The sequence below is a fragment of the Eretmochelys imbricata genome, chromosome 11 (genome assembly GCF_965152235.1).
Source record: "Eretmochelys imbricata isolate rEreImb1 chromosome 11, rEreImb1.hap1, whole genome shotgun sequence".
Taxonomy (NCBI): domain Eukaryota; kingdom Metazoa; phylum Chordata; order Testudines; family Cheloniidae; genus Eretmochelys; species Eretmochelys imbricata.
Window position 1 is genome coordinate 59,218,011 of NC_135582.1, and position 25,508 is coordinate 59,243,518.

General features: G+C 46.2%; 1 protein-coding gene across 4 annotated transcripts; it reads right to left on the bottom strand.

Moving 5' to 3' along the window:
* Positions 1-309: 309 nt before the first annotated feature.
* ORC2 (origin recognition complex subunit 2) lies at positions 310-25,051 on the bottom strand. Of its 4 annotated transcripts, none has more exons than XM_077830307.1 (16): positions 24,663-25,048; positions 23,737-23,880; positions 22,677-22,763; positions 21,792-21,884; positions 20,295-20,326; positions 18,312-18,369; positions 16,136-16,323; positions 14,621-14,719; positions 12,554-12,663; positions 10,768-10,900; positions 10,191-10,287; positions 7,337-7,483; positions 6,416-6,587; positions 3,889-3,950; positions 2,813-2,931; positions 310-1,707 (listed from the first exon to the last, which is right to left on the bottom strand). In XM_077830307.1, exons 1-16 carry the CDS (start codon positions 24,751-24,753, stop codon positions 1,621-1,623), a joined length of 1,719 nt encoding a protein of 572 aa, XP_077686433.1. In that variant the 5' UTR covers positions 24,754-25,048; the 3' UTR covers positions 310-1,620. The 4 variants fall into 4 exon arrangements, 3 of the variants coding, with proteins under 3 accessions (XP_077686433.1, XP_077686436.1, XP_077686434.1); XM_077830310.1 differs by having other exon boundaries at positions 24,710-25,046; XR_013347538.1 differs by lacking the exon at positions 3,889-3,950 and having other exon boundaries at positions 24,663-25,051.
* Between the last annotated feature and the right edge of the window lie 457 nt (positions 25,052-25,508).

Consider the following 25,508-nt stretch of genomic DNA (forward strand, 5'->3'; position numbering starts at 1 on the left):
ACTACCAGGAGTTCTGAGTTCTAGCCCCAGCTGATATGCCTTTGGAGACCTCAGGTAAGTCACAATCTCTGCCTCAGTTCCCCATTGTGATGTTTGTAAGTCATTTTTAAGTGTTAAGTATTAGTAGTAAAAAGGGGGCAGACTTCCCTTTGAATTTTCAGAAACAGAAGATTCTGAGAACATAGGGGTGAACTGAGAATTTAAATTCACTTCTTAATGCAGCCATGCCTTGTGTCACCTGCCATAGCGTAGACAAGAATGAAAATGAGGTTTCTGCCATCTATGCACCAGGAGATCTGTGAGAGAAACTAGAGAACATGAATAAAAGTTTATTTAACATTCTGGTAATTCAAAGCAGTCATTTATAAGATGGATTGCCACAAGATTAGGCAATAAGAGTTCAAGTGTCCCTGAAATCTGACTGGCAGAGTTTTACATAGGTGATAAAACTGCAGAGCCTAAAGGTGACCTGCAAAGGAAAAAAATACTACATTGGTGCCTCTGATATATGGAGAAGGCCTCAAAGTATCCTTACACTCCCATATAACCACATTTCTTCTTCTACACTAGAAATTCAGATCAGATCTCTGGTTTTCCTGGAAGGCACTATAGATACTGGAGAACTGGTAGACTAGGACAGAGAAATCATGCAGGTGAAAGGAGACTGAAAGTTATCTCATGCAGACTGTTCGAACATAAACAATACATTTTAATTTAGTGCAAATGCCTAAAAAAATACCATGGAGAAAAGTGGTCTTTGTTGAACTTCTCATCTTCTATTCAGGACCTCCAAAAAGTTCTCCAGGAAATCCAGGTTAGACATCCCTGATTTTAAAAAAATACTTTCTAGCCTTCTGTACATACCATAAAGCAGGAAAAAGTCACATTGTTTTTCCCTCCCTCCCATTACAGGTCACTGTAGAGCCCTTCCCAGTCACTATTTTCAATATAGATTCCCCCTTGTAAAAGGATTTGGATTTTGGGAAAGCTCCTCTATTCTGTCAACATTTCAGCAGAGAGGGATGGTTTAATAAGTTACCCACAACATTTCAACCCCTTGTTATTTATGTTCCACTTTTATTCCACTCCACCCAACTTAACCACTCAAGGTAGATCACTTGGCATTCTAAAATCTCAGCAACTTCACACACTAGGAGCCCATCGGCATGACCAATGTAGGGAGTACTGGAAAGCACTGAGCTGTGAAAAATTACACCTCTAGTTCAAAATAAAGCTCTGAGCATGAAGTCATTGCATTCCTCAAGTGAGCTGCTCCAGCGAAACCTTCCTCTGCAGAGAGGTAATGAGCAGAAGGCACAATCTTACTGAAGAGTTAGTTTTCCTAGTCCATAAGGGTGGCTGCATAGATATGAAGAAGGCATCACGTGAGCTGGAAGACTAAAAGCAGACAAATCTAAACTCAAGAGTAAGATATGTCTTGCTTATGGAACTCTTTACCCAAAACTACTCCAAGTAATTAGAACACCAAACTTAGAAAGTGTCACATTTCATTAAGTGGTCCAGCAGCCCCGGTCAAAGGGAGAGAGTGATCCAAGTTCAGACTCCTCTCCAGCAGCCCTTGATAACAGTTGGTGTAGATGGTTTGGGATTTGAGAGGATTCACATGTCTTCATCCTCTTTTTCTAAAAAGTCAGTCAAGGTTCCGTTGTCTACAGGAATTAATAAATACTCCACTCCATCTGTTCCCTGAAAACAGACACACACTGTCAACGCAGGACTGTGGCAAAGAAACTGCACCGGTGTAAAATGCGACATGAGCCACTAGACAACACTGTTACAAACAGCGCAGATTTGACACACCAACATGGCCTTATGTAGTGAGATGCCCAGCCAGGTCAGCGTTCAGTGGTACTAACTACAATATTAATCCAGAAATATTTCCCTAGCATGCCCACAAGAGAAAAAGCACATTGAAATAATCAGCTCATATCTGCTTTGGGAGACAAACCCCAAAGCTTTAGAAGACAGCTGACTCAATTACCCTTGCATATTACACGAGAGAGTGGGAGCAGTCCCTATTTACTTCACTTTACTTAAATGACTTACACTGTATGTCCTGAGGCAGTATTTCTTGCAAAAGAGGGACACAGTCTAATAGAGAAAAGTGGCAACAGGAGTTCTTCAGACATTTATCAGCTATAATGTGGTAGTGATAATGCAGGCAGACATCACAGTACAACTGTGCTTAAGCAAAGTTCTGTTAAGTTCCCCAAGGGTGTAATGTGCCTCTATTCACTCCTCTGATCTATGTCCCTCAAGGCCAGAGCCCTGTGCTTGCCTCCTGTTAAGTCAGTTTGCAGCTAGAAGATCCTCTACACAGAGCTCTGGGTTTGGGAGACCTGGGAATGCAGCCTTGTTGCTGGAGCTGGCTAGCAGTCTCCATTCTGGGGACTCCAAGAACAGACTTCAAAGCTTGCTAAATAGTCTCTTCTAGTTATCCAAATGCTTCAGATTGCTCCTCGAAATCTTCAGGTAATCAGGGTTCCACTGAATACCCAGAGGAGCTCTGTGTTGTTAAGTAACTAAGCTATGTTGCACTTTCTGCAGTCTCTTTCCATTACACAGAAAGTTGAGAGGCCTGCATGCAAAAGCAGGTAGCATGCTATAGGCCTTCAGCCCTTCTCTAATGCACTGACCATTTGTCAGTGCTTCGAAGAGTGTACTTTGGACATGGGTTCAGTTCATGTCAGGTGCTGCCCCAGTCTCAGGTAAACTCAACAGTATGCAAGTAGTGAAATAAAAAGTAAGGCCACCCCTGCAGCCACAGTCAAGATAAAGTTGCCTAGCTCACCCGCTTGGTCCGGATGAGCTTGTGGTCCCTGAATTCTGTCAGCTGAGCCCGAAGAGTCAGGTCACTGTTCACAAGGAAGGCCTCCCGACACCGCTGGTAGAAGTCTTGGAAAGATAGTCCTGGGTATGGAGAGGAGTTAAATAAATCAAGACAGCCAGCAACCAAAGCAGATCCATGTGCTCTGGTAGAGGGCAAAGTTACTTCCTCTCCTGCAATCCTGAAGGATAAATTGCACAGCTTGCTCACTATAAAGCAGCATTACTGGGACATCCAATTTGAGGAGCCCCCTTAAAAAGAGGGAGAAGGAATCTCCTGCTATTTCAGCTGTTACTCTGATCAAATTCAGAACATACATCCTGACCATATTTAATGCATTTGTCAGCCACAGCTTTGTTCCACAGATACAGCCAAGCTAAAGGGATTTCAGGAATGGAAAGTGGCAGATCTGACAGTACAAGATCCTCCATTTGGAAAAGTCAAACTTTCAGAGCACCTCAAGCGCACAGCCCAGTGTGGGTTTCTTGTTCACTGCAAGCTCCTATATTATTTTATCTTTATCTTCCTAGATTATTAATACTATGCCATTTATTTGCAAGTTGCAGAGCACTACAGACATTAACCTGTAGGTATCATAGGTGGACAAGCCAGGACATAGATTATGTGGCCTGACTAAGGTCACGCAGTTAGTCAGTGGCAGAAGTGGTAACAGAACCCAAGAGGTCTCGACTCCTAATCAATGGATGGTGTGTGACAGTCAATTTCTTCCTTGGTTTTGTAACTCAGCCTCATGTGGAGGATTTCACTATCACCATGGGTGACAGTAAGAAGAGATCCTCTGAACTCAGCCATTCATCTGATTTCATGTCACACACCAGAACATGTAGCCCAATGCACAGCACTGGTAGAGATGCTCTGTACTAAACTCACTTTCAAGAGCCAGCAGTTTCAGTAAATCTGCTATGGCAACACACAGAAGCTGAGTTCTCCCATTTTAGCACCTTGACTGAACTGTCAATGGTGCCACTTAAGAGAAGAGAGGAAATGCCACATGCATTCCTACATCAAACACAAGGTACCTGGGTAAGATGGGTTATCCTTGTTCTCCAGATGATACTGAGCCAGCAGTCTGAAAATCCCTCTATAGGGAAAAAAAATTTTTTTTTTTTGGAAGGCCATTACAGAAATGTTAAACAATTTTTCTTGAACAGAGTCTTGTGTGTATGCAGCAGCTGGAGGAAAAGACTTGCTTTCCAAGAGCCATTAATTCAAAGTGGTCCCATTCCTCCATCATGTAAGGACTACTGATCACTTGGAACCCAAGTTAAACAATCAACTTGAAAAGTGTCAGAAAGCCGATTGTTCTATAGAACAAAGCCCAAATTAAGTTATCATTCCATAGAGCCCAGGAGACAGGACTCAGGAGTACACCCATGTAGTCAACTAATTCTTTTATTGTTGCCCACTATAAGCAAGAAATCAAAAATGGCAGGTCACACTGCAATGCAAAGCAATTCTGTAGTTCATACATTGCACTGCAAAAACCAACCAATATGCTGGTCATGGAACCTGCCTCCTTTCATCCAGTTAGTAGTATTCACTATGAGTTACAGAAATAACAAGCTTGACTTTCTTACTCAAATAAGATGCAAACACAGAAGTCACTTAATTATTCTCTTTTTCCCTGCAGGTTTTCAGATTAAAACTTTGAATTTGTATTTTAAAAGAGTCTGAGGTGGATTTAAGGTGGAAAGTCTTAGATGTTACCAAACCCCATCCAAGGGATGGCTGTCAACACATACACAGGCTCCTCCATGGACAAAAGCAAGCTGTCCAGTATTGTTAGACTGTGTCTGTAGCCACCCACTCTATGTGCAAATGCAGCAGGAACTGCTATTGAAATTGAGATTGAGTTGTGTCTGTGTGGTGATAGAAGCACCAATACAGGAAGCCAGATCCTCCATTTTTTTATTTGTATGGCAAGATTCTTGGTTGTTAGAATGAAAGGTTTAGTAAGCCACGCCAGCATACTAGCTATCCATTTTCTGTAGTGCTGTACATCAGTGGCTCCCATACTACAGTCCATCGTGAACTTGCTGATCTCTTGGTGAGGACTCTACATGTTGTCTCCGTCTGCTAAACAGCACGGAAAGCAGCCGAAGTTATGCTGGTTTCCAAAGTTGCAGTTGCTTACATGGGAAAAAGAAAAGGAGGACTTGTGGCACCTTAGAGACTAACCAATTTATTTGCGCATAAGCTTCCGTGAGCTACAGCTCACTTAGGTGTAGCTCACGAAAGCTCATGCTCAAATAAATTGGTTAGTCTCTAAGGTGCCACAAGTACTCCTTTTCTTTTTGCGAATACAGACTAACACGGCTGTTACTCTGAAACCTTACATGGGAAAGTAACAGCTGCCACAGGAACATTCTGCAATACTGAATGGGCAGGGAGAGGCTCTGCAAGATAATCTCTCCAGGAAGCTGTTCCATATTCATTCTCTGTCTCTCTCTCTCTCCCCCCCCCCCCAACCCCCCTCCCCAGGAGGTAGGCTAGCAGCCTTTGCAATTCCCCAGCTGTAAGGGCTGTCACCTTGCTCCTTCACTATAGAGCACATTTCAGGGAGTCAGAAAGAAGGGCTGAAAGAGTGGGTGGAGATTCCCTCAATTCCTCACCCATCAGTGACTCACTAAGCAGTCGGAAGAGGGGCACTTAGCAGAACACCAATTCCAAGTCATTGTGTATACAGACTCTGCTGGCACTTCAATATTTTGCATTCTAAATTTCCTCCAGCTAGACTGAGATCCACACTGCTGAGACAGAGCCAACGGGGACCTTGCTTTCCAATTATGAGAAAAGTGAGATGAAGGATGGCATGTGGTTAAGGAACTGGACTGGGACTCAGGAGATCAGGGTTCAATTCAAGCTCCACCATTGACTTCTTAATGACACCAGGCAAGTCACTTAATCACTCCATGTCTCAGTCCCCATATGTAGAGCCCTGTGCAGATAAAAATGTATATCCGCGGATATAAATCAGTATCTGCAGAACCACAACAGCGAAAGGAGCAGAACATGGGGTCGCCACTCCCAGGAGCCAGCACGCCGCATCGGCAGCTCCTCCAGCGCGGGTGTACTGCCTGCAGCCCCGCCCCCACCCCTTCCACGCAGCTATCTGCATCTCCTGTCTGGGGGTGTGCACGCCACTTGCACACAAGAGCACAACCAGGCACAGCTGCCTGTGAGCCCAGTGCCCAGCCCAGTGGGCACGGCTGGGAGCGGTACAGCTGCGCTGGAGGAGCTGCCAGCGTGGGGCGCTGGCTCCTAGGAGCAGCGCCCACATTCGGCTCCTTTTGCTGCTGCGGTTCCCGCGAAAGCGCTGAGGTTCTGCGGATACCGATTTCTATCCATGGATATAAATTTGTATCCACGCAGGGCTCTACCCATATGGAAATTGGAGATGACAGCCTTGTCTCTCTCACCCTTTTTGATTCTTATCTGTAAGATCTTTGGGACTGGGCCTGTCTCTTACTACACGTACACACAACACCTAGCACAATCTTAACTGGGGCTTCTAGCTCTTAGAACAATAACGTGATAGTATCTTACCTGGCATTGGGAGTGAGACTCTGCAAGACATGCGTTAGGGAGCTCAGAGCCAGAGACCCAGACTGCTGCACTAAGAGCGAGTTCTCGTAGGAGGTTTCTTCCAGGTAGGGACTAAAAGTGGTTGTTTCATACCAGAGCCAGTTATAGAGGCTTTGTTTTGCCTGATCCCACACTAGACACACACACACACACACAAAAGGGAAGAAAGGATGGACAGGGTTGCAGATTTAGCTTCTCCCAGTCATACAATATAAAACATTTTAAGGTCTAGTGCTTAGTGCAGCAGCACAACCTTAGAGCAGTGGTTCAACCTTTCCAGACTACTGGACCCCTAAAGCCCAAGTCCTGCTGTGTGGGGTCCCGGGCAATTGTCCTGCTCGCTACCCCCTAACACCAGCCCTGCACTTGCAACCCCTCTAAACCCGTCCCATACCCCCGGAAGACCTCTGTGTACCCCTATGACATGCCCCTGGTTGAGAACCACTGCCTTAGTGAATCCGCACTTATATAGAGCAATATTATTTACTCAGCCATTTACACTCAGAGTGAAACGTTCTCTGTACCAAAGAATTTACACGCACTCTGCACACATCCCCTTTTCCATTCCACTTTCAGTTAGAAGCTATAAGATAGCGCCAGTCTGAACAACGTGGGGTTTGAACCAGTGGTTCAGCAAAGCATTAGTACTCTATAGATAATCTGACAGTGATTGGCAGCTATAGTTGAGTGTTTGTACAGCCCCATGGGCAATGGGACTCATCTGATCATGGCCTCCAGGTGCTAATCGAAAGCTACATGTACATTATGCACACAGGGGGCAGAGATATGGCAATGCAAGCAATATACATAGTGTATTTAACAATCCCAGAAGGGTGGTTTTTCTGGAAGCACAGTGGAGGAGACCAAGGCCCTGGGACTCACTGAGTGGAGCATTGATGTGATCGATGGAGGCGATGAGGTGGACATTGGGCAGGGATGCTAACTGTGCAAGAATTTGCTGGCTTTTGTCTCCTCTCAACATCTTGCTGTCCAGGTTATGGATGAGGAGATAGAGCTCCAAGGAAGAATCTACAAAGGGGGGAAAAAAACAGCAAGGGAACAGTCACACTAAGGAGCTGAACTAAGAGTGAAGAGATTCCTCTTTCTCACTGTGGTTTGAGCGCAAGCCAGTCCTGTCAAATCCCCTATGCACGTCCGTCCATCATTCAAGTGTCAGAGGACTTTCCCCTTCAGGTTACTAGGCCCTGCGGATGCCAATCAGCCTGTATTTCAGGGCATCTGAAATATTTTACACAAGTTCTTTCCACTGTAGCTCTCAACCCCCGCTTCACTTGCTCATAATCTGTCCAGAAGTTTCTCTTTTGGGCTAAAGCTTTTTATGCCTTTAGTTCTGAGCCTCTACACCAGTGATTTTCAAACTGTGGATCGTGACCCAGTCCTGGGTTGCGGAATGGAAGAGATTAGGTCACGGTGGCTCTGCTCAGCACCGCCAACCGGGCCGTTAGAAGTCCTAGGTGGTGGTGGTGGGGCGAAGGGCACGGGGCTCCGCATGCTGCCCCTGCCCTGAGCACTGGCTCCACACTCCCATTGGCCAGGAAACAGCCAATGAGAGCTGGGGGAGAAGGGGGTGTCTGTGGGTGAGAGCCACGCCGAGCTGGACCTGCTGTTGTCCGCTTCCGGGGAGCAGCGTGGTCTCCGGTGCCAGGACAGACAGGAAGCCTACCTTAGCACCCCCACTGCGCCGCAGACTGGGAGCCGCCCGAGGTAAGCCCACGCCCCAATCCCCTGCCCCAGCCCCGAGCTCCCCCAAACCCAGAGTCCCTTCCTGCACCCCAAACCCCTCATCCCTGGCCTCACCCGAGCCCGGACACCCTCCCGCACCCCAACCACCTGCTCCAGCCCTGAGCCCCCTCCCACACCCTGAACCTCTTATTCCCAGCCCCACCCTGCAGCCCTCACCCCTGCACCCCAACCCTCTGCCCCAGCCCAGAGCTGCTCTCACACCCCAAACCCTTCATCCCCAGCTCCACTGGGTCACGGGCATCAACAATTTTCTTCAACTGGGTCGCCAGAAAAAAAAAGTTTGAAAACCAAATAAAACCCTCCCACTCACAGAGGATCTGATCCAAAGCCCACTGACTTGAACAGTAATCTCTCTCAACATGCCTTTAAGGAGCTCTGTGTGGGTATGCCTATACAGTGGCTCAGAGATGTAATTCCCAGTGCAGGCAGAAGTACACATGCTAACCTGAGCAGAGCGGGGTGGCAGTGGTGGGCAGCTAGCCTAAGCAGCCAAGTATGATCATGCCCGAGCCCCTGGGTATGTACTCCAGGGGCTAGCCCTGGTTGCCACAGAAACTGCTATTTTTAGATGCTAGCTTAAGCAAAGATAGGGCTGTATATCTACCCAAGCTGGGAATCGCATCTCCCAGCTGCTGCAAAGATGTACTTTAAGACTTTTTGACACACACAATGCAAATGGATGAACATTCAAAGTTCAAACTTAGCCTGTGGCTGCTAAAGCTCCCAAAGAAACAGCTGCTTGGCAAGCCCAGTAAACTGCCTGACAAACCATTAGCCAATTATAAATTCTGTTTTGTGCAGAAACCAAGTAGCTACTCAACTGCCCATGGCTCTGGGAGACAGCTAGAGTTTAGCACCTGTGATGCTGCATAAAAACAGCTACAATTGGGGACCTGCCTCCAGCCAGCCAGCCAACCTTTCCCCTACCCACTCTCTGTAGGAAAGCACAAAGACAGATGAAGGATGAACATCTGCGGGGTGGAAGATACATGAGTTAAGGCTCCAATGGCAACATCATATATGGACAGATGTAGACACAAAATTTAGCTACTGGGACTGTACACACACAGCATACAGCTATACGGTTACATATGAAACTCAGCAAGCACTCTGTATATGACAGGACCCATTTAACATTGCTTTTAGAACGTGAACTCCCACTTCCTACTTCGTTTGCTCAAAACAGCCATCAACAACAGAGGGGTCTGCATACATTAAGTTACATCGCCAGTCACTTTCAGCCAATTAGACCTCGAACATTCAAAGCTCAATCCAATGTCCACTGAAGCCTATGGCAAGCCTCTTAGGCCGGGGTTTTCAAAGGAGCTTAAGGGAGTTCAGCCCCCTACTCCCATTAAATGTCAGTGGTATTTGGGCATCTGGGCTTTTTTGAAATTTTCAGCTCTCTTGGCTTCAATGGGTGTCGTTCAGGCCCTCAGGCAACCAGTAAGAACCTCCTTCTCCCACCCACCCCCAAACAAAAAGTTTAGATTTTACCCATATTCTGTTCTATCAATGAACTTACAGCTGATGAGATATATGGCACAAACTCCTCCAATGAACCAAGTGAAGAGACTAAGCACTCAGTAGAGCAGACGTGAGGCTCTCGTGCTCATTGTCAGATCACTCATTTTCTCACCTTTCCTTGACAACACGTCTAAGTTAACATGCTGAAACTGAGGAAAGGGAATGCTGTATTTCCAGGCATTCAATTTCAAGATACCTTCACACATTTCACAACAAAGAAGCCAGCACCCTGGTGCACTTACGCATCTATTCAGAGAACTATGTATATTTTCCAGGAAAGCCATAAAAATCACAATACAGGAAACAGAACAGCAAGAGTCAACACATAGATTGCAACTGAGCAAGTCAGAAGTGTATGTGATTTCAAGGAAGACACCAGACTTGCACAAGCTTTTCCAAGATCACAGAGAGTCTAAGCTTTAGGGCACCTGCTCAGCCGCTTTACCTTCTTTAAATCTTTTCATGATCAAGTCTAACTGATCCATAGGGCTGCGGAAAGTCCCCACATGATCCAGCACCTCCTCTGTTATGGAGTTCAGAATCTGTAACAGAAAAGTGCAAAATCATTATCATCCTGAGGGACTTCTGATAACTATGGGCTTAATACCAAATCTAAGAGTTGGGCCTCAGCTAACACCAAAGATTTGCACCAATTCCAGCTGTCTGTGACCAGTTGTCAGCATAGCTGCACATAGTGCAAACCCCTAGGGTAGTCAAGGTAAGTCATGATTTTCTCTGCTTGAAATGGGAGTAGGTTGCATATTATGGGATACCTCATCTATACTCGGGAGTTTGCACTAGTTCAGGTACAGCAATGACAGGTACACCAATCCCTAGCATGGCCAAAGTTTCTTTAAACTCAAGGAGAAGTGAGAACAGGGAATGCTATTCATTGAGGAGTCTGTGTTTAGAAACTGGGAAAGCTTCCTGTGGTCTACACTAAATGTTTTGTATTGGAAGATTTTAGTGGCTGCGGATAACAAGCAGCAACTTAAAAACCTCACAAGCTTTGTCACACTTACTGATTTCACAGTGATGCTGGGGAAGAAGCCATTGACAACAAGGTGAACAGAATCCTGGAGCAGAGAGGTACGAAACTTCTCCAATAAATCTCTCTTTGAGCCCAGTCCATAAAGCACAATACTGAACCCCAGGCTGCAGCAAAGAGAGCAGATTAAAGGAATCAAACCGACAGGTCCTAGAATCTCACATCTGTGTCTTCATTACGTGAAACAATCTGATCCCCTCTCCTCCTACAATCTTTTAATTCTAAAGAGTCAATCAAGTCCAGGCTACTTCAGCTTGCAGCCAGCCAGTCCCTCAGTTTGTAGGGGTTTGAGATGAGCAGGTATGGTCATTCCATGTAATGAAAAGGAGTGTTTGTCAGCATATTCAAGACCTGGGAATTTGCTGTCCTACACAAGAAAGGGATGCTTGTCTGAAGACTATCAGCATATAAATCTAGGACCTCTGAAACAGCGCAGACTAACATGGCAATTGCTCACAAAGCCACTGCACAGGCCCCTCCAACAAGCTATTCAGGCACAGTACATTCAGCTTTTCCCATGAATCACAGCAGCTATGAGACAGCAAATGGAAGCCTACCAGTTGCTTCTAATGTGTCTTTTCTAGCCAGGTCAAAGGTCATGATTTCAAAATCAAGACATGCTATTCTAATACTTGTGATTTAGCCTTTAATTATCCAATGTAGTGAGAGACAGGCGGATACAGGGATGCTTTAGGACACTGCAGATCACAGACCTCTTATGAGGAGAGGCACAGCATCTAAGGCTCAAAGGAAGAATGATGAGTCAATGGAAGAGGCAAGAGTGGGTCAGATCCCAAGGTGCTGCGCACAGACAACTCCCACTAACTTCAGTGCAAGCAAGCGAGACCTCTCTGGATTTGACCCAGTGAGAATATTTATTGTAAACCTAGGTCGTTCTTACTCCCCACATATAGTATCTTCCATCGCCAACTGCTCCCTGTCACACCAGCCTGCCATCTTTCCTCACATTATCCCATATGCCTGGGCCTGTCCCATGAACCATGACACCGCAATTTCCTCCTTGCACCACACTCCTTTCACAAAGCCTTCTAGCACTGATGTCCTCCCATAAGTCTGCACCTGCCCTCCTCTGTGCTACTAGCCACTGTATCCTTTGTCCCAGTTAGGATCGAATCCTCTAGAGGCAGGGACCTTGTCTTCTGTAAAGCACCAGGGAACCTTAGAGCTCAAAGCAACACTCATTAAATATAATGGAAGCGTGCCCCCACCCCTGCTCACACTCTCACAAATTGACACAGAATTTGAGCTCCTACAGTCCTCAACAGACTCGGCACTTTTCTTCTCGCAACTATTAACTATTAGATCCCTCAAGCTAAGAAAGCTCACTATTACGCTACTGAAGAAAACCAGATTTTATGGAAAGTGGTACTGGTGATTTGCTAACAGACTTGTATGCTCTAAATGGTCTTTCCCCCTTCTCTCATACACTCGACTGTTTATAAAATATACTAATGAGCACTTACAGCTCCCATCAACTGAGGACACTCTACACCTCTAAAAACCCCGGCTGTTCAGCTCATAGTTAATTTTGCAATACTTGTCTCACAAGAGATGCATTACATGGACTTCACCTAAGAAATTACACCTGCTTATCCTGCAACCTCAACCCTAATTGAGACAGTGAATCATTCCATTGCCCATCTGTGGGACAATAATTTAAATTAGCAGAGGCTTTCCTGATGCTATGTTGGGAAATAATGTTCACTGTTATCTTCTTAGAGGAATCCATTGATACTTACTGTAACTGCAGCATCCATTTGGAAAACAAGGATTCATGCTGTTGGTTTAGTTCCTTCAATTCAGCAGTGAAGGCAGGGGGAGCCTTGTTCAGGAGGACAAGCAGCGTTTGCTGTGTTTAGAAGGGGAGAATAGGACAGTCATACAGGGTTTAGGGTTGAAGACAATGACTAAACAGGTGTCTAAATGTGTGACTGAACCCTTACAAACACTGCACTTCTACAGCACCTTCCATTCAAAGATCAGAGTGCTTTACCAGTATTAATTAATTAAACTGCAATACTCCACTGGGAACAATTAGCCCAGGTTTGCTGATGGGGAAGGCAAATGACTTGCCCACTTTTACACAGAAATCTCTGGCTGATCTGAGAATAGGATCAAGGCTGATGCTCAACCCTGTGTCTTGGTCACAGCTCATTCTGCCTCACCTTGCAGCATCTGGGCATACTGCTACTGAGACAATGGCACATTCACAGCTTCTTCTGCACCAGCAGCTGGATTTTCTCCGCTGAGCAGGCTCTGGCCATAATGGATGCACCGAACCAGAGACAACCCCATTAGCATTGGGCAAGACCAGAGTGCCTGTCAATGTGGTTTGCGTTAGTTCAGTTGATTCAGTCACTAAAGGGTTAAAGTCCATGAGGTATTATGTTTAAAGAGAAGACTCCAGAGTATTAGAAAACAAATAGGAAAGAATTAACCTGCAGATCAAAACTAGTCTCACCAGAGAAAGTGTTATGAGAAATGTATTACGAATCTGCAGGACAAGTTCAGGCTTTTAAGAGACATGCCAAAGTCCCGACGTGTAAGCTAGCAACACTACTTAAAATGTTGGCAATGAAATTGGAACTGCTGTGGCATGAGACCTATGCAGGCTTCAAATTCTCCAATTAATGCATTCACTTCCCACCCCCATGTGGCAGGAGAAAGTTTACTCTGGAGAGAAAACAGAAGGCAACTGTGCTATTTCAAATAAACACAAAGCTTTCAGAGCATCAAGCTGCCCATTCGTCCCGTTGATATCAGCAGAAGATTAAACACTGCATGTCTGGATTTCCCAATACACAGGAGCGTTCAATTTAACTACCTGGAATCCACCAGAGTTTTCCCTGGGTAATGCATTGTGCACAATCCACGCAGCAGCCAGCAGGTAATCCGAACGCATGTGTTTTGGTAACATGGAGTGAGACCGATAACCCCAGACACAAAAATCTTAGGTATTCACCGAACAGACAGCAGGCACCAGCAGCACCTGTTTCTCTGAGTCCCTGCTCCGAAGGGGCCACCTCTAGGGACGAAGGGATCATTCATTCTCCATGATACATTCAATCCACAGCCTCTCCATGGGGAGTGTCAACAAGTGGCACATTTGAGTTTTGTTTGTTTTTTTTTAAGAAGCCACCAGAGTTAGATGTGGAGGCCTGTCTACTGGGAACCAGATTGGGACAACACTCCCTTTCACACATATATATAGAGGCCACTGAATAGCTGTCAGATAGTAACATTTCTGGCTGCCCCCAACCTGGGTGGGATTTGAATCACAAACCCAGAGCTGAAATCTTCCCCCACACCATTAATACTCCCCTCAGCTCATCTGGGGGAATAGATGGGTTTTTACTTTTAACAAATTTGTTCACAAAAGGCAGACTTCATTGCTGCCCTCTATTTGTATCATCCCCTTCTACCTCCCCTGCATCCTGAATTCTAGCAATTTCGACATTCAACCGACCTATTAGCCAGCACCTACGACACATTTCCCTCCTCCCCACAACAGTTTCCCCACTGTTGCTACCACTTTCCTCAGCTCCAATGGTGGGAGCACTAGAGCAGAGAAGGCGACAGCAGTTTGACCACTGTGTCACCTGACCTGACTCAGAGCAGCTGTACAAAGCATAATAGTTCAAACACCAATGGACTGTTGGCACAAGTCTACCCTAGGGCTCCCGCCACTGCTATCACCAGTAAACCTGAACTGGTAGAGCAACAGTGGGAAATTTCAGGGGGCGAAAAAGTCCACCATAGACAAGGCCTTCCGTTCTGAAGATGGTTTCATCTGCTACAAACTGTACCTGATCCAGCTTTCTTTTCTGCAGCTTCTGAAGGGTTCGATCGGAGGTTAGAACTTTGGAACTACTGTGTGCCTCAAAGTATTCTTCCACCAGGTTGCTCTGAAAAGGCAGAGCGAAATGTCAGTCTCAGGTAGGTTCTGTGGGCTCTCTCTCTCTCTCCACCCCACTCTCTCGACTCAAATTGCTGGGTTAGGATGCCACTTTACAGCCACACCTGCTCCTCAGTTCAGAGGGGATGGTGTTGAGGAGAAAACCTAAACCAGAGATGCCAACCTCGCTCTCAGACTTTTAGGAATGTTTATGAAAAAGATTTGGGAGGAATTAGGGAGGCTCTTTTGACCTCTTCCCCCCCCCCCCATCTGTTGGAAAGCAGGAGGGACTGAAACCCAGCCCCAAACACGACGACAGAGTGTAGGAAAGCTGCCCTCATATGCCACCTATGGCCCTTAATTCCTTGGCCAACGCTAGGTCTGGACCTCCTTCCCAGAATAATCCTCCTCCATCATGTTCCTGCTCTCCTCCTCCTGCCACTTCTCCCCTGCCGTGAGGGTCTGACAGGAGACAAGCCGCAGCAATTGTTAAGTGTGATTTGGGATGCCGGATTCACCACCCACGCCACAGGCAGCATGTTGTGTTCTAACTGCCCTTTGTGGACCCTGCTGGGTTACATGGAAGTGCTCTAGGTACCTAAAGCGCATGAACAGGGTGGTGAATCCAGCCCCTCTAGCCCCACTGAGGATCGCTGTGGCTTGCCTCTTATCAGACCCTTGATGTGCTGCAGGCATACATGCCACAGTCCAGCGGAAAACAGTGTCCCACGCAGCTGCACCACTATTTGCTGTGTTCCCATCAGATCTGGCAGGTGACAATTATTTTAAAAATAAGTGCATTTCCAAATTTAGTAGATTTAAACCTGAATTAGTAATTTTATAATTACACATGAAAATTGGGAGGATTATGGAAAATTAGAGAGGGTTGGCATCTCGGCTAAAAGTCTCCTCGAAGGCAGATTTTACACAGTCAGGTTGCCCAACTTCAGGGAAGGAAAATGCAGAGATATCCTCCAGCAGGGTAGAATGAGAAGGCTGCAATTTAGATGGTGTGGTGATCCCTGGCACTGGAGAAGAGAACACACAAAGTTAAGTACCGGGGCAAAAAAGTGGCATGCTTTTTTTTTTTTTGCTGCTAGATGAAATGCTGCTGCTATTTCTTCCTCGACACTATGTGGTATCTATGGGTGACAACTGGAGAGTATCTGAAGAAAAGGCACTGAGAAATAAGAAATGGGTTAGCGGTCTCCTCACATGCACACACTCAACCTCCAGCTGGAAAAACTAGGAAGCCTTCCTTTCTGTAAAACAGGAGCAGCAAAAAGCACCTTTTTGTTCTGAACTGAGCCAGGAAGCTCTTTGCCACAGCTGGACATGATCCAGCCTGTGATTTGGGCGCCAGGGTTTTACTGTCACCAAGCATCTCTGAACCTTTCCTATTGGGTTGTATTTCCTCCACACTCACCATCAGTTCCTCCTTCAGTTTCTTAGCTGGTATTTTTTTGGAAGCAGGAGTAGGAGCTGCTCTAGTTTTACTTGGGGTCTTTTGGTCCAATATGACATCACTGGTTTCTTTGTGGTCCTTTTCCTCTTCCTCCTCCTCAGAGCATGAAGCAGAATAGTCACTCTCACTGTCTGAATGCAAGCTTGGAGCTAAGTGGAAAACATTTGAGAGCTGGTAATATCTTTTTACAGAGAGACCTTATTACACATTTCCTGTAGCCTAGGTCTCCTCTTACACATTGTCTAACCTCTTCCAAGCATCCAAATCCTACTCTGGTTTCATAGCCATTGTGCTACCCAAAAAAAATCCATTCTACATTGATTTGAAAATATGCACACTGCTCTCTTTCTCCCTTCTCTTTCCAATTATTTAGTAAGGCTCTGCAAATTGGCACAAGCCTCAAAGTACGGCTCTACTCTGAAAAGTGACTCTAGAAAGGACATTGTGGAATTCCATGTTTCTCTTAAAGACTCTACATCAGTCTGTACTAGTAAGAAGAGTTATTCCACCTGCCAGCCCTCTAAACATAAGTTGGTTCTTTCTGGCTGACGTCACCACTAGCAAAAAAGGCTTTGCCATGGGAATTTTATTAACAATTCTGTTGATTCAAGAGCAAGAACAGAATCTGGCTCACTCTTTCATGGCTCTGAAGTGCTAAGGAGTATTAATTTTTTTTAAAGCGCAAAATGTTCAAAAGCACACAAATGACTTAGAAGACCAAGTCACTTTTGAAAATGAAATTTAGGTACCTAGGATCCTGAGATCCACTGACTGTCATTTAGGCACATCTGAAAATTTCACCTCAGCCTAAAAAGTGACCAACTGTCTTTATGCAGAGTGCAGATCCCATGACAATTTAACACAAACTACACACAAACCCAATTGCAAGAATGTAAAAGAGATCCTCATTTTCTGAATTATAGTAATCTATAAACTTCCCAAAGTGAGGTTCACACAATCTTACTGGAATGGAATTTTTACTAGAAATTTCATATATTTCTACTACATATGAATAAAGCCCGAACAACTGAGCTTGTCAGATTAAAAGCTAATTTGCTTAGCTCAATGGTTCTCAAACTTTTGTATTGGTAACCCCTTTCACACAGCAACCCTCTGAGTGCGACACCCCCCACCCTATAAATTAAAAACACTTTTTAAAATATTTAACACTATTATAAATGCTGGAGATGTAGCGGGGTTTGGGGTGGAGGCTCACAGCTTGTGACCCCCTGCATAATAACCTCACAACTCTGAGGGGTCACGACCCTGTTTGAGAACCCTTGACCTAGCTCAATTTACTGTCACAGATACACGTTTTAACACGTGTAAGAACAGGACATGAAAATCTCTCCCACACTGATCCTGCACACTTGAAGCCAGCCAATGACTTGAAATCATCTACTATAGATATAGAATATTAAAATCCCTGCCACTCTGAAAAGCTTAACAGCTTCTTAAGTCAGTTCAAGTGATTACGGCTGACAGACACAAACTCCCAGCCTTCAGAGGACAGAGATTAGAGAGTCTAACGGAAGAACTGAATTCCACATATTTAGTAAAGCATCCGCATGGATGGGATTATTTACATGGTTTTACCCGCTGAGATAAAGTCACTGAAGAAAGATTAGGTGCTGCCACTCACACCCCAACACCTCAGCAACAGTTCCTTGCAGTGAAGGAACTATGTATCCCAAAAACTGGCTCAGTAAAGATGGCTATTATGCTAATTTGACCTCGGAGTCATTTGAATTCTCTATGCAGACAGCAATGTCCTTGAAGCACGCATGAGGAGATAAGAACGGCCCTACTGGGTCAGACCATCTAGCCCAGTATCCTGTCTTCCAACAGTGGCCAGTGCCAGGTGCCCCCGAGGGAATGAACAGAACTGGTAATCATCAAGTGATCCATCCCGTTGCCCATTCCCAGCTTCTGGCAAACAGAGGCAAGGGACACCATCCTGCCCACCCTGGCTAATAGCCATTGATGGACCCATCCTCCATAAATTTATCTAGTCTTTAGATGGAACTCAGACAGCAGGTTTTAAGTAAAAGAAACACCAGTAGTCACCCTAAGCTTTTACTTATCAATGCTACTGTACTCCTGTAAACTGGAGCTTACTGCAAATGGTTCTCCTTACCTGTCAATCTCTTCCTGAGTCTGTAAGGTGTTGTGGACACAAATTCATTCTTTTTACTCTGCAAGAGCACAAGTACGTTAGAAAAGTCACACATTCCCTACCAGTAGCAACACTTTTCTAGGCAAGGACCCAGCGTTTCATTTCTGAGCTCTCTCTTTCAGATGGCAGGGACCTGGGAATGTTTGGAAAAGGGGATTCCTTGTGGAAGGTGACCACCCCCTGAGCCCATGGGGCCAGATTCCCAAAGAGGAATCCCCTGAATTGAACACAGGACAGAAAGGCTGTGTATGTCTTTGTCTGTAGGGAGGTCCTCTCAACTCCCAACTGGGATGCGGAAAATTCAGAACCCCTTACCCCTTGAAGAAGCCACGTGGAAGTGATGACAATGGTAACACTTCTGCCAAACAGAGCCAGGATGTGCTAGGTCACATATTCTACTCACCAAAGTCACTTGGAGTTCCCATAAGAGAGCGACTAGCAAAGCCTAACAGAGCACCCAGAACAGGCTAGCAGAGTCGAGAAGCCCTACAGCAACGTAATGTGTCTGAGGAGCACTGAGCAGTTTGGTTCAGTCACTGTCCGTTTAACCCAGTTAAACAGATTATTTGTTTTGTGGGGGAAGGAGGTATGATTACGTCTTATGTCCAAAAGAGTTTAACTTTAGAACGACACAGGATGTGCAAAGCCTTCTCATCAAGTTAAACACAATATTATCATCAGGACATCAGGCAAAGGACTAAGAACAATTTTGCAGAGATATAAACAGATCCTCCCATGGCAGGGCCCTAGTAGGTTTCAAGACTTTTTTGTAGCTTTGGACCTTGGTAGCACATTGCAAGTGCAGGTCTACTCTTAAAGTGACTATGTACAAATGCCAGTCCAATCATCTGTGCATGTTCAGTTGCATCAATTTACTTCGTGTAATAAGTATGAGGTTTTGTTTTGTTTTTTGCTTTGTATTCCTGTTAGCAAGCAAAGCCAATACAGATCTGAAAGAGGAAGCTGGGTTCTGCTGCAATAACTGTAAACCAAGTTCCAATTGTAGAATCTTTATTACTGATAACTAACCCAGAAAGAACACAGCCAGACTCAGATTCCAGGCTGAGTTTGCAATAATTAGAACTGTGTAGATCATATGTGGAACTATGATGCCATCTTTTAGACTCACTTTTCAGATTAGAATGGCTCTTCAAATATGCTTCAAAGCACTGCACACACCTACAGTATGGTGCTATATAAGAAATCATCACTGGAGTCTGGTCTCCATCTATTTCCCAGCATTCACTTCATGAACTCCCACGGGGAAGTCCTGCCCTGATGCAACTTCAGCAGACTTGCAAAGGCTGAACTGAATTATGGAGACTAAACTACCCTCTTACCTCTAGGCTGTCCATCTAGTTCAGAGTTGAAAGAAGTTGGTGGGGCAGCCTAGAGGAAAGCTTGCATTGCTGCTGCATGAAGTTTCCCTGTTTTGTACTGTACCCAGGAGGACTTCGGTCTCATCAATCTGGTGTCTTTCCCCAGCATTACATTCATACTACTAGTGGACAATAAAGTGACCAAGTGCTAATGAGTCACCAGTTTGCAGCATTTCTGGAGCACTGACACCCTCCAGTCCTAAAATGTAGACAATTTCCTTCAGCAAATTTTACAAGCTGCTGGGAATCTAAGCATTTAATAGCATATTAAAGGGATGTCAAACATGTCCAGTTGGGTGAGGCAAGGGAACCATCTCTCACCCATGCTAATTAGTCTGTCAAACCTACTGATCTGCATGTTCACTCTAAAGCCCATAATCCAAGATCCTCATTTGCGGCAGTTCTAGCACTCATTTAAACCATTCCCTGCTTCAAAATGGAGACATCTGCATCGTGAAAAACCTAGGGAGGTGACAGATGGGGAGAAGCTCTTCACGCCCCATCCCCCAAGATAATCTGATGGTTTGTATTTTAAAATAAGATCAAACAAAAAGCAGTCACTCACCTTCAGCTGGGCTTTGTTCGAAGCAGAGTACTCTGTAAAGCAAAATGAAAGTACCATATATTTCCAGCACTGCCAACTTCTACAGACATGGGCACAAGATGCTCATGTTTCCCCAAATAAGAAATCCAGGCATCTGCTATCAGTGTCTCAGAGATACTGTTCCTGCATGTTAACTCTCTGGCCAGTCACCCTCATGGGTGCAAGGTGCAGCAATCCGCAGCTGCCCCAGAGGGGGGATACGCCCCAAGAAAGGGCCAGTGGTGCTACCAGCACTGGTGGCTTTAGCCAGGGTCCATGGGTACTGGGGACTGACAGGAAACCTTGAGTGAGCAGGAAGGTGGTAAGGATTTAGGTAGAGTGGGGAAGGAGGGGGACAGCAAGCGAGGCTATTCTCCATGACTAGTCCAGCAAAGAGCTGTGGTGTGGGGCAGGACGGGGAGCCTTAGCCAGCCCTGGGGTAGGGGTGCCCAGTTCTTTCATTCCAGCCATTGCAGCCTGGAGCAGATAAATGACTCCCAGGACCCCGGGGAGGAGGGAACCAGGGCTGGATGTGAGGCACGGAGAGGAGGGGATGAGGAGCAGGGCTGGCTTTGGTATAGCGCACCCATTGAACAGGGAGGCTACATCCGCTCCAGCTATCACCAGGAGAGGGCAGCTTTAGATTCCATCGAGGGCCCAACAGGAAGCCACCCACGGAGGCTGCCATGGGGAGGTGCTGAACAAGCACATCTCCAGGATGGTCCGTCCCCGTCCTTCTCCAGGGCTGCACCAACCAGCGCCAGACCCCATCGCAGAACATAAGTCAGGGCCCTCCTGCGAGGGTTGGAATGCAGCAAAGAATTTCTTCTCCCTCCTCCCGTAGCACTCAGACAATGACAGGATAGGCCTCATGTTAACAGACTGATTGCTTCCTGGCCTGCCTGCTCAAGCTCGCACACCAATCCAGGTCAAAACTCCAAAGCTAACAGGTAGGTAAGGGCGAGGGTATGGGCCTTGCTTATTCCAAAGGCCAGCTTGCCATGCCTTCTTTGTTGCGAGATGTGCCACTAGGTGTCTCGCACTGATTCTCTATTCTCTCAGCTCCCTGTGCAGACAACACCCTGCATATTCTACTCCCCAGTGCACCTGTACAGGGGCTGCCAGTCCAGTCCTGCATGGTCCTAATTAGCCCTGAATTAAAGAATTCTTAAGTGAAGTGTATGCAGCTAAGTCAAAGGAGTTACTCGACGTTACTGAGCACTGCAGCAGCAGAAGGGAGAAGTAAACACATTCTGCTCAAAGCCAGTAGGAAAAAAAACAATCAAACAGCATGATCCACAAGAGAACTAGAGCACCAGGCAGACTAAGCGGCACTATTTACAAAGCCCAAAACTAACCCTGGAATATCAAGTATGCTAGCAGTTGGACCCTGAACGCCAACCTGCTTAATTGCCATTTTTGTTGGGATACACCTGCTGGCTACTTTCCTCCAATTCACCAAAGTCTCTCAGAACTTACTTTTGCTGCTTTGAGGGGTGCTGGCTGGCTTCTCAGGATACTGGGAGGAATCAAAGGTTACATTCTTCCCTGGTGTCTGGGCTAGTTCAGAGGCTTTAAATAAAAGAGAATAGTTTCAAAATGTGATAGGCACAAAACGCACACTGGACAGCTGTGGGTTTGTCACAGTCACACACAAATAGTTCTTTGCCCAAAGTAATCTCTTACATATTAACCCCATTTCCCAACCTTTTCAAGGAGCTGCACTAGATATTTCCCTTCTTTCTCTACCTTTGATCCAATGAAGTGGGCTGTAGCTCACGAAAGCTTATGCTCAAATAACCTGGTTAGTCTCTAAAGTGCCAATAGTACTCCTTTTCTTTAAACTTCACTCAGTTCACTCAACTAAAACTTCAGCTGTACCAGCCAGAATCTCCACTTGGCTTGTTCTAACCCACAATGGAGCTCAAACTGTTCCAAACTTCACACTCCACCTGCAAGACTAAAGGATGAATCAGCTCAGACTCTGCTGTAGAATTATGGCATGAACAGTGGAACAGGAGACAACGAAGCCCAGCACAAAGGTTCAGCATTACAGTAAGGGAAACCCAGAGCACCAGTGGTTAAAGCCTGAATTACTGGTGACACATAATACAGTGGATGTGAACCTCTGCATTAACACATACAGAAAGCGGACCACTATAACATGAGAGCTGCCATTACAGCAGAAGCAATCACCAATATGTCCAAATCCTGAGCTTCTGTTTCTCAAAACTTTTGATATAAAGCCAATTGTAAGACACCAAAAACCGTACTTTTTAAATACAAGTAAATTACAAGGAGACTGCCAGACTAAGATTCCAGAAAGAGTTTATCCTCATGGTAATATTGAAAAGGAAGACATACCCAGCTCTGCCATCTTGCCAGAACGTTTTGGAGTCTGGAACGAGTAAATTTTACCACCACCTGCACTGGGGCCATTTCTCAAGGAATCTGTTAGAAAACACACAAGAACGGCCAAACTAGGTCAGACCAAAGGTTCATCTAGCCTGTCTTCCAACAGTGGCCAATGCCAGGTGCCCCCGCGGGAATTAACAGAACAGATAATCAGCAAGTGATCCATCTCCTGTTGCCCATTCCCAGCTTCTGGCAAACAGAGACTAGGGACACCATCCCTTCCCATCCAGGCTAATAGCCATTGATGGACCTATCTTTCATGATTTTACCTAGCTATTTTTTGAACCCTGTTATAGTCTTGGCCTCTACAAGATCCTCTGGCAAGAAGTTCTACAGGTTGACCGTGTGTTGTGTGAAAAAATACTTCCTTCTGTTTGTTTTAAACCTCCTGCCTATAATTTCATTTGGTGACCCGTAGTTCTTGTGTTATGAGAAGGAGTAAATAATACTTAGTTATTTTCTTTCTCCACACCAGTCATGACTTTATAGACCTCTTTCATATTCCCCCCCTCCAGTCATCTCTTTTCCAAGCTGAAAAGTCCCAGTCTTATTAATCTCTCCTCATACGGCAGCTATTCCATACCCCTAATCATTTTTGTTGCCCTTTTCTGAAACTTTTCCAATATATCTTTTTTGAGATGGGGCAACCACATCTGCATGCAGTATTCAAGATGTGGGCATATACCATGGATTTAGACAGAGGCAATACGATATTTTCGCTCTTATCTATCCCTTTCTTAATGATTTCTTAGTCATGGATACATAAAAAGCACCGACATATTCCTGAGCCATGGGAGTCAAGACCAACACGTTATCATTGGACTTGAAAGGGCTGTTTATGTTATGGAAGTGGAAAAAACCCCACAAGCAGTCCAAGAACCATTAGAATTCAACCACACACAGTCAAGTTTGTGGTCACTGGGCATCAGTCCCTGAAGGCAAATAACTGTTTGCCAAACAACCCCACCACTTACATGTTGCAAGAGTTTATATCTTTCCCCAGAAATACCTTCAGCACACGCCCCCAAAACAGCCACATAGTTCTGCTCTTCCAGGATCTCCTGGGCCTCATCATCAGAAATGTTCTCAAGTTTCTTCACAAATCTCTTTACGTTGAGCGCAAGTTGAGCTCTGTCCTTCCGAACTTTAACACCTAAAATCACAGCCACAAAACCGTAACGTCTGATAAACTAAACGTAATTATTAATTAGTAGTATTGCAATAGTACCTTGGAGCTCCTGTCCTGGACCAATCCCCTTTCTCCCGACCCCTCAAAGTTGTGCGAAGGGCTGTACAAATAGAATAAAAACCACAGACCCAGTCCCAAATGCTTACAATTTAAATAACCAAAGCTGCAGTGAATGTTTCCGCTTTTAACATTCATATGGAAACTCAATACAGCACCTGTCCCAACTGCCAAATAGTGATTTGGAACTTAGACATTAACATAACTATTTTTTGGTTTCATAGCTACTTCTAGATGTCATACCAAGTTCTCAGTATCCATATAAGTGATGACATCAGTGCAATTCTGAAGTGTTAACTGCCACTGCAGAGTTGCACATATCAGGATTTGAGTCCCATAAAGTCTAAAGGGATCACACAGAACACCATAAAAAGAAACCCCAAGCCAAGTTTTTAAAAGGAGATGCTCTCAGAACATTACCGCACTGGAAATATGCAAATTGTTAAAATTCAAAAATTTCAGCACAACTAGTGATTTTAGGTGCCTCAGTTTTCAGATACTTAATACAAAATACCTTAAAGAGGCCTAATTATCAGGAAGTGCTGAGCACTTGCATTCTGAGCAATCAGACCCTGCCAGGATGAAGTTGGGCACCCAGAGGGTTCCAATCATTTTGACGACCCTGACCTTAGATACATTTCAATTATCTGCAAAACAAGGTGCCTTGTTTACACTTAAGCCACCAGTACCTCCGGTATCAGAAATGTGCTTCAGAACATCTTCATCAGCCACAAACCTGGCTTCCAGGACCTTGCTTCTCTTTAACTCCAGCTGACTCATAGCAGACAACCTGCAATGCCAACAAGCGTTGGCCAGGTGCGCGGCCAGGCACTGCCCACCCCGCAGAGCGCCCCGCAAACCTGCAGCTATGCGCCCCGCTTCCAGGCAGCGGAGCCACCACGTGCACGCGGCCGCAAGAGCCGCCTTACAGCCAGGGGGCTACGCGCGGGGCTCTGCAATGGGGGGCAGGCCTGGGCCCCAGCTGCCTGCGGAACTGGAGGCTGCAGCGGCCTCGAGCCCCGCCCCCTCCCCGCGGCTCACAGGAAGCTCGGAGGCGGGTGGCACGAGCCGGAACAAGGCGCATCCTTCCAGGCTCGGGGTCGCACAGCGCGAACCTACCACCCCCCGCTTAGGGGGGGCAAAAGGGGCGGGGACTGCGCTGCACCAATAGGAAACGCAGCCGCGCGCGATCGATCTTCCCGCCAGCAAATCAACAGCGCCTCTGGCGGGCTCTTCCGCCTGTCCCAGGAGGTACTCGCCCTCAACCAACCGAGAGGGGGGCGCGGCCAGGAAGGTGTCCCGCCCCCAGACTCCTCCCCTTTCTCGCTCCAGAGCGGAGGTGCCGAGAGCCCTGGGCGAGCGGGAGGGGCGCGCGAGGCGGGCACGCGCCGCGTCGGCCCGGCTGAAAGCCCGCGGGTACGAGGCCCGGCCCGCCTTAGTCGCGGGCGGGAGCCGGGGCCCCTGATGCTGACTGACGGACTGTTGAGCCGGGGATCGCAGCTCCGCTCGCGGGCCCGGGGGGCGGGGGCAGCGTC

Bases quoted from the DNA above. Each gene is read 5' to 3' on its own strand.
- ORC2 (XM_077830307.1), bottom strand. From the start codon at position 24,753: ATGAGTCAGCTGGAGTTAAAGAGAAGCAAGGTCCTGGAAGCCAGGTTT. The intron at 16,324-18,311 runs GTAAGGAGAACC...TTTTCCACTTAG, and splicing joins ACTCAGGAAGAGATTGACAG to CTCCAAGCTTGCATTCAGAC. The intron at 7,484-10,190 runs GTAAAGCGGCTG...CCCCCTTTGTAG, and splicing joins CATGAAAAGATTTAAAGAAG to ATTCTTCCTTGGAGCTCTAT.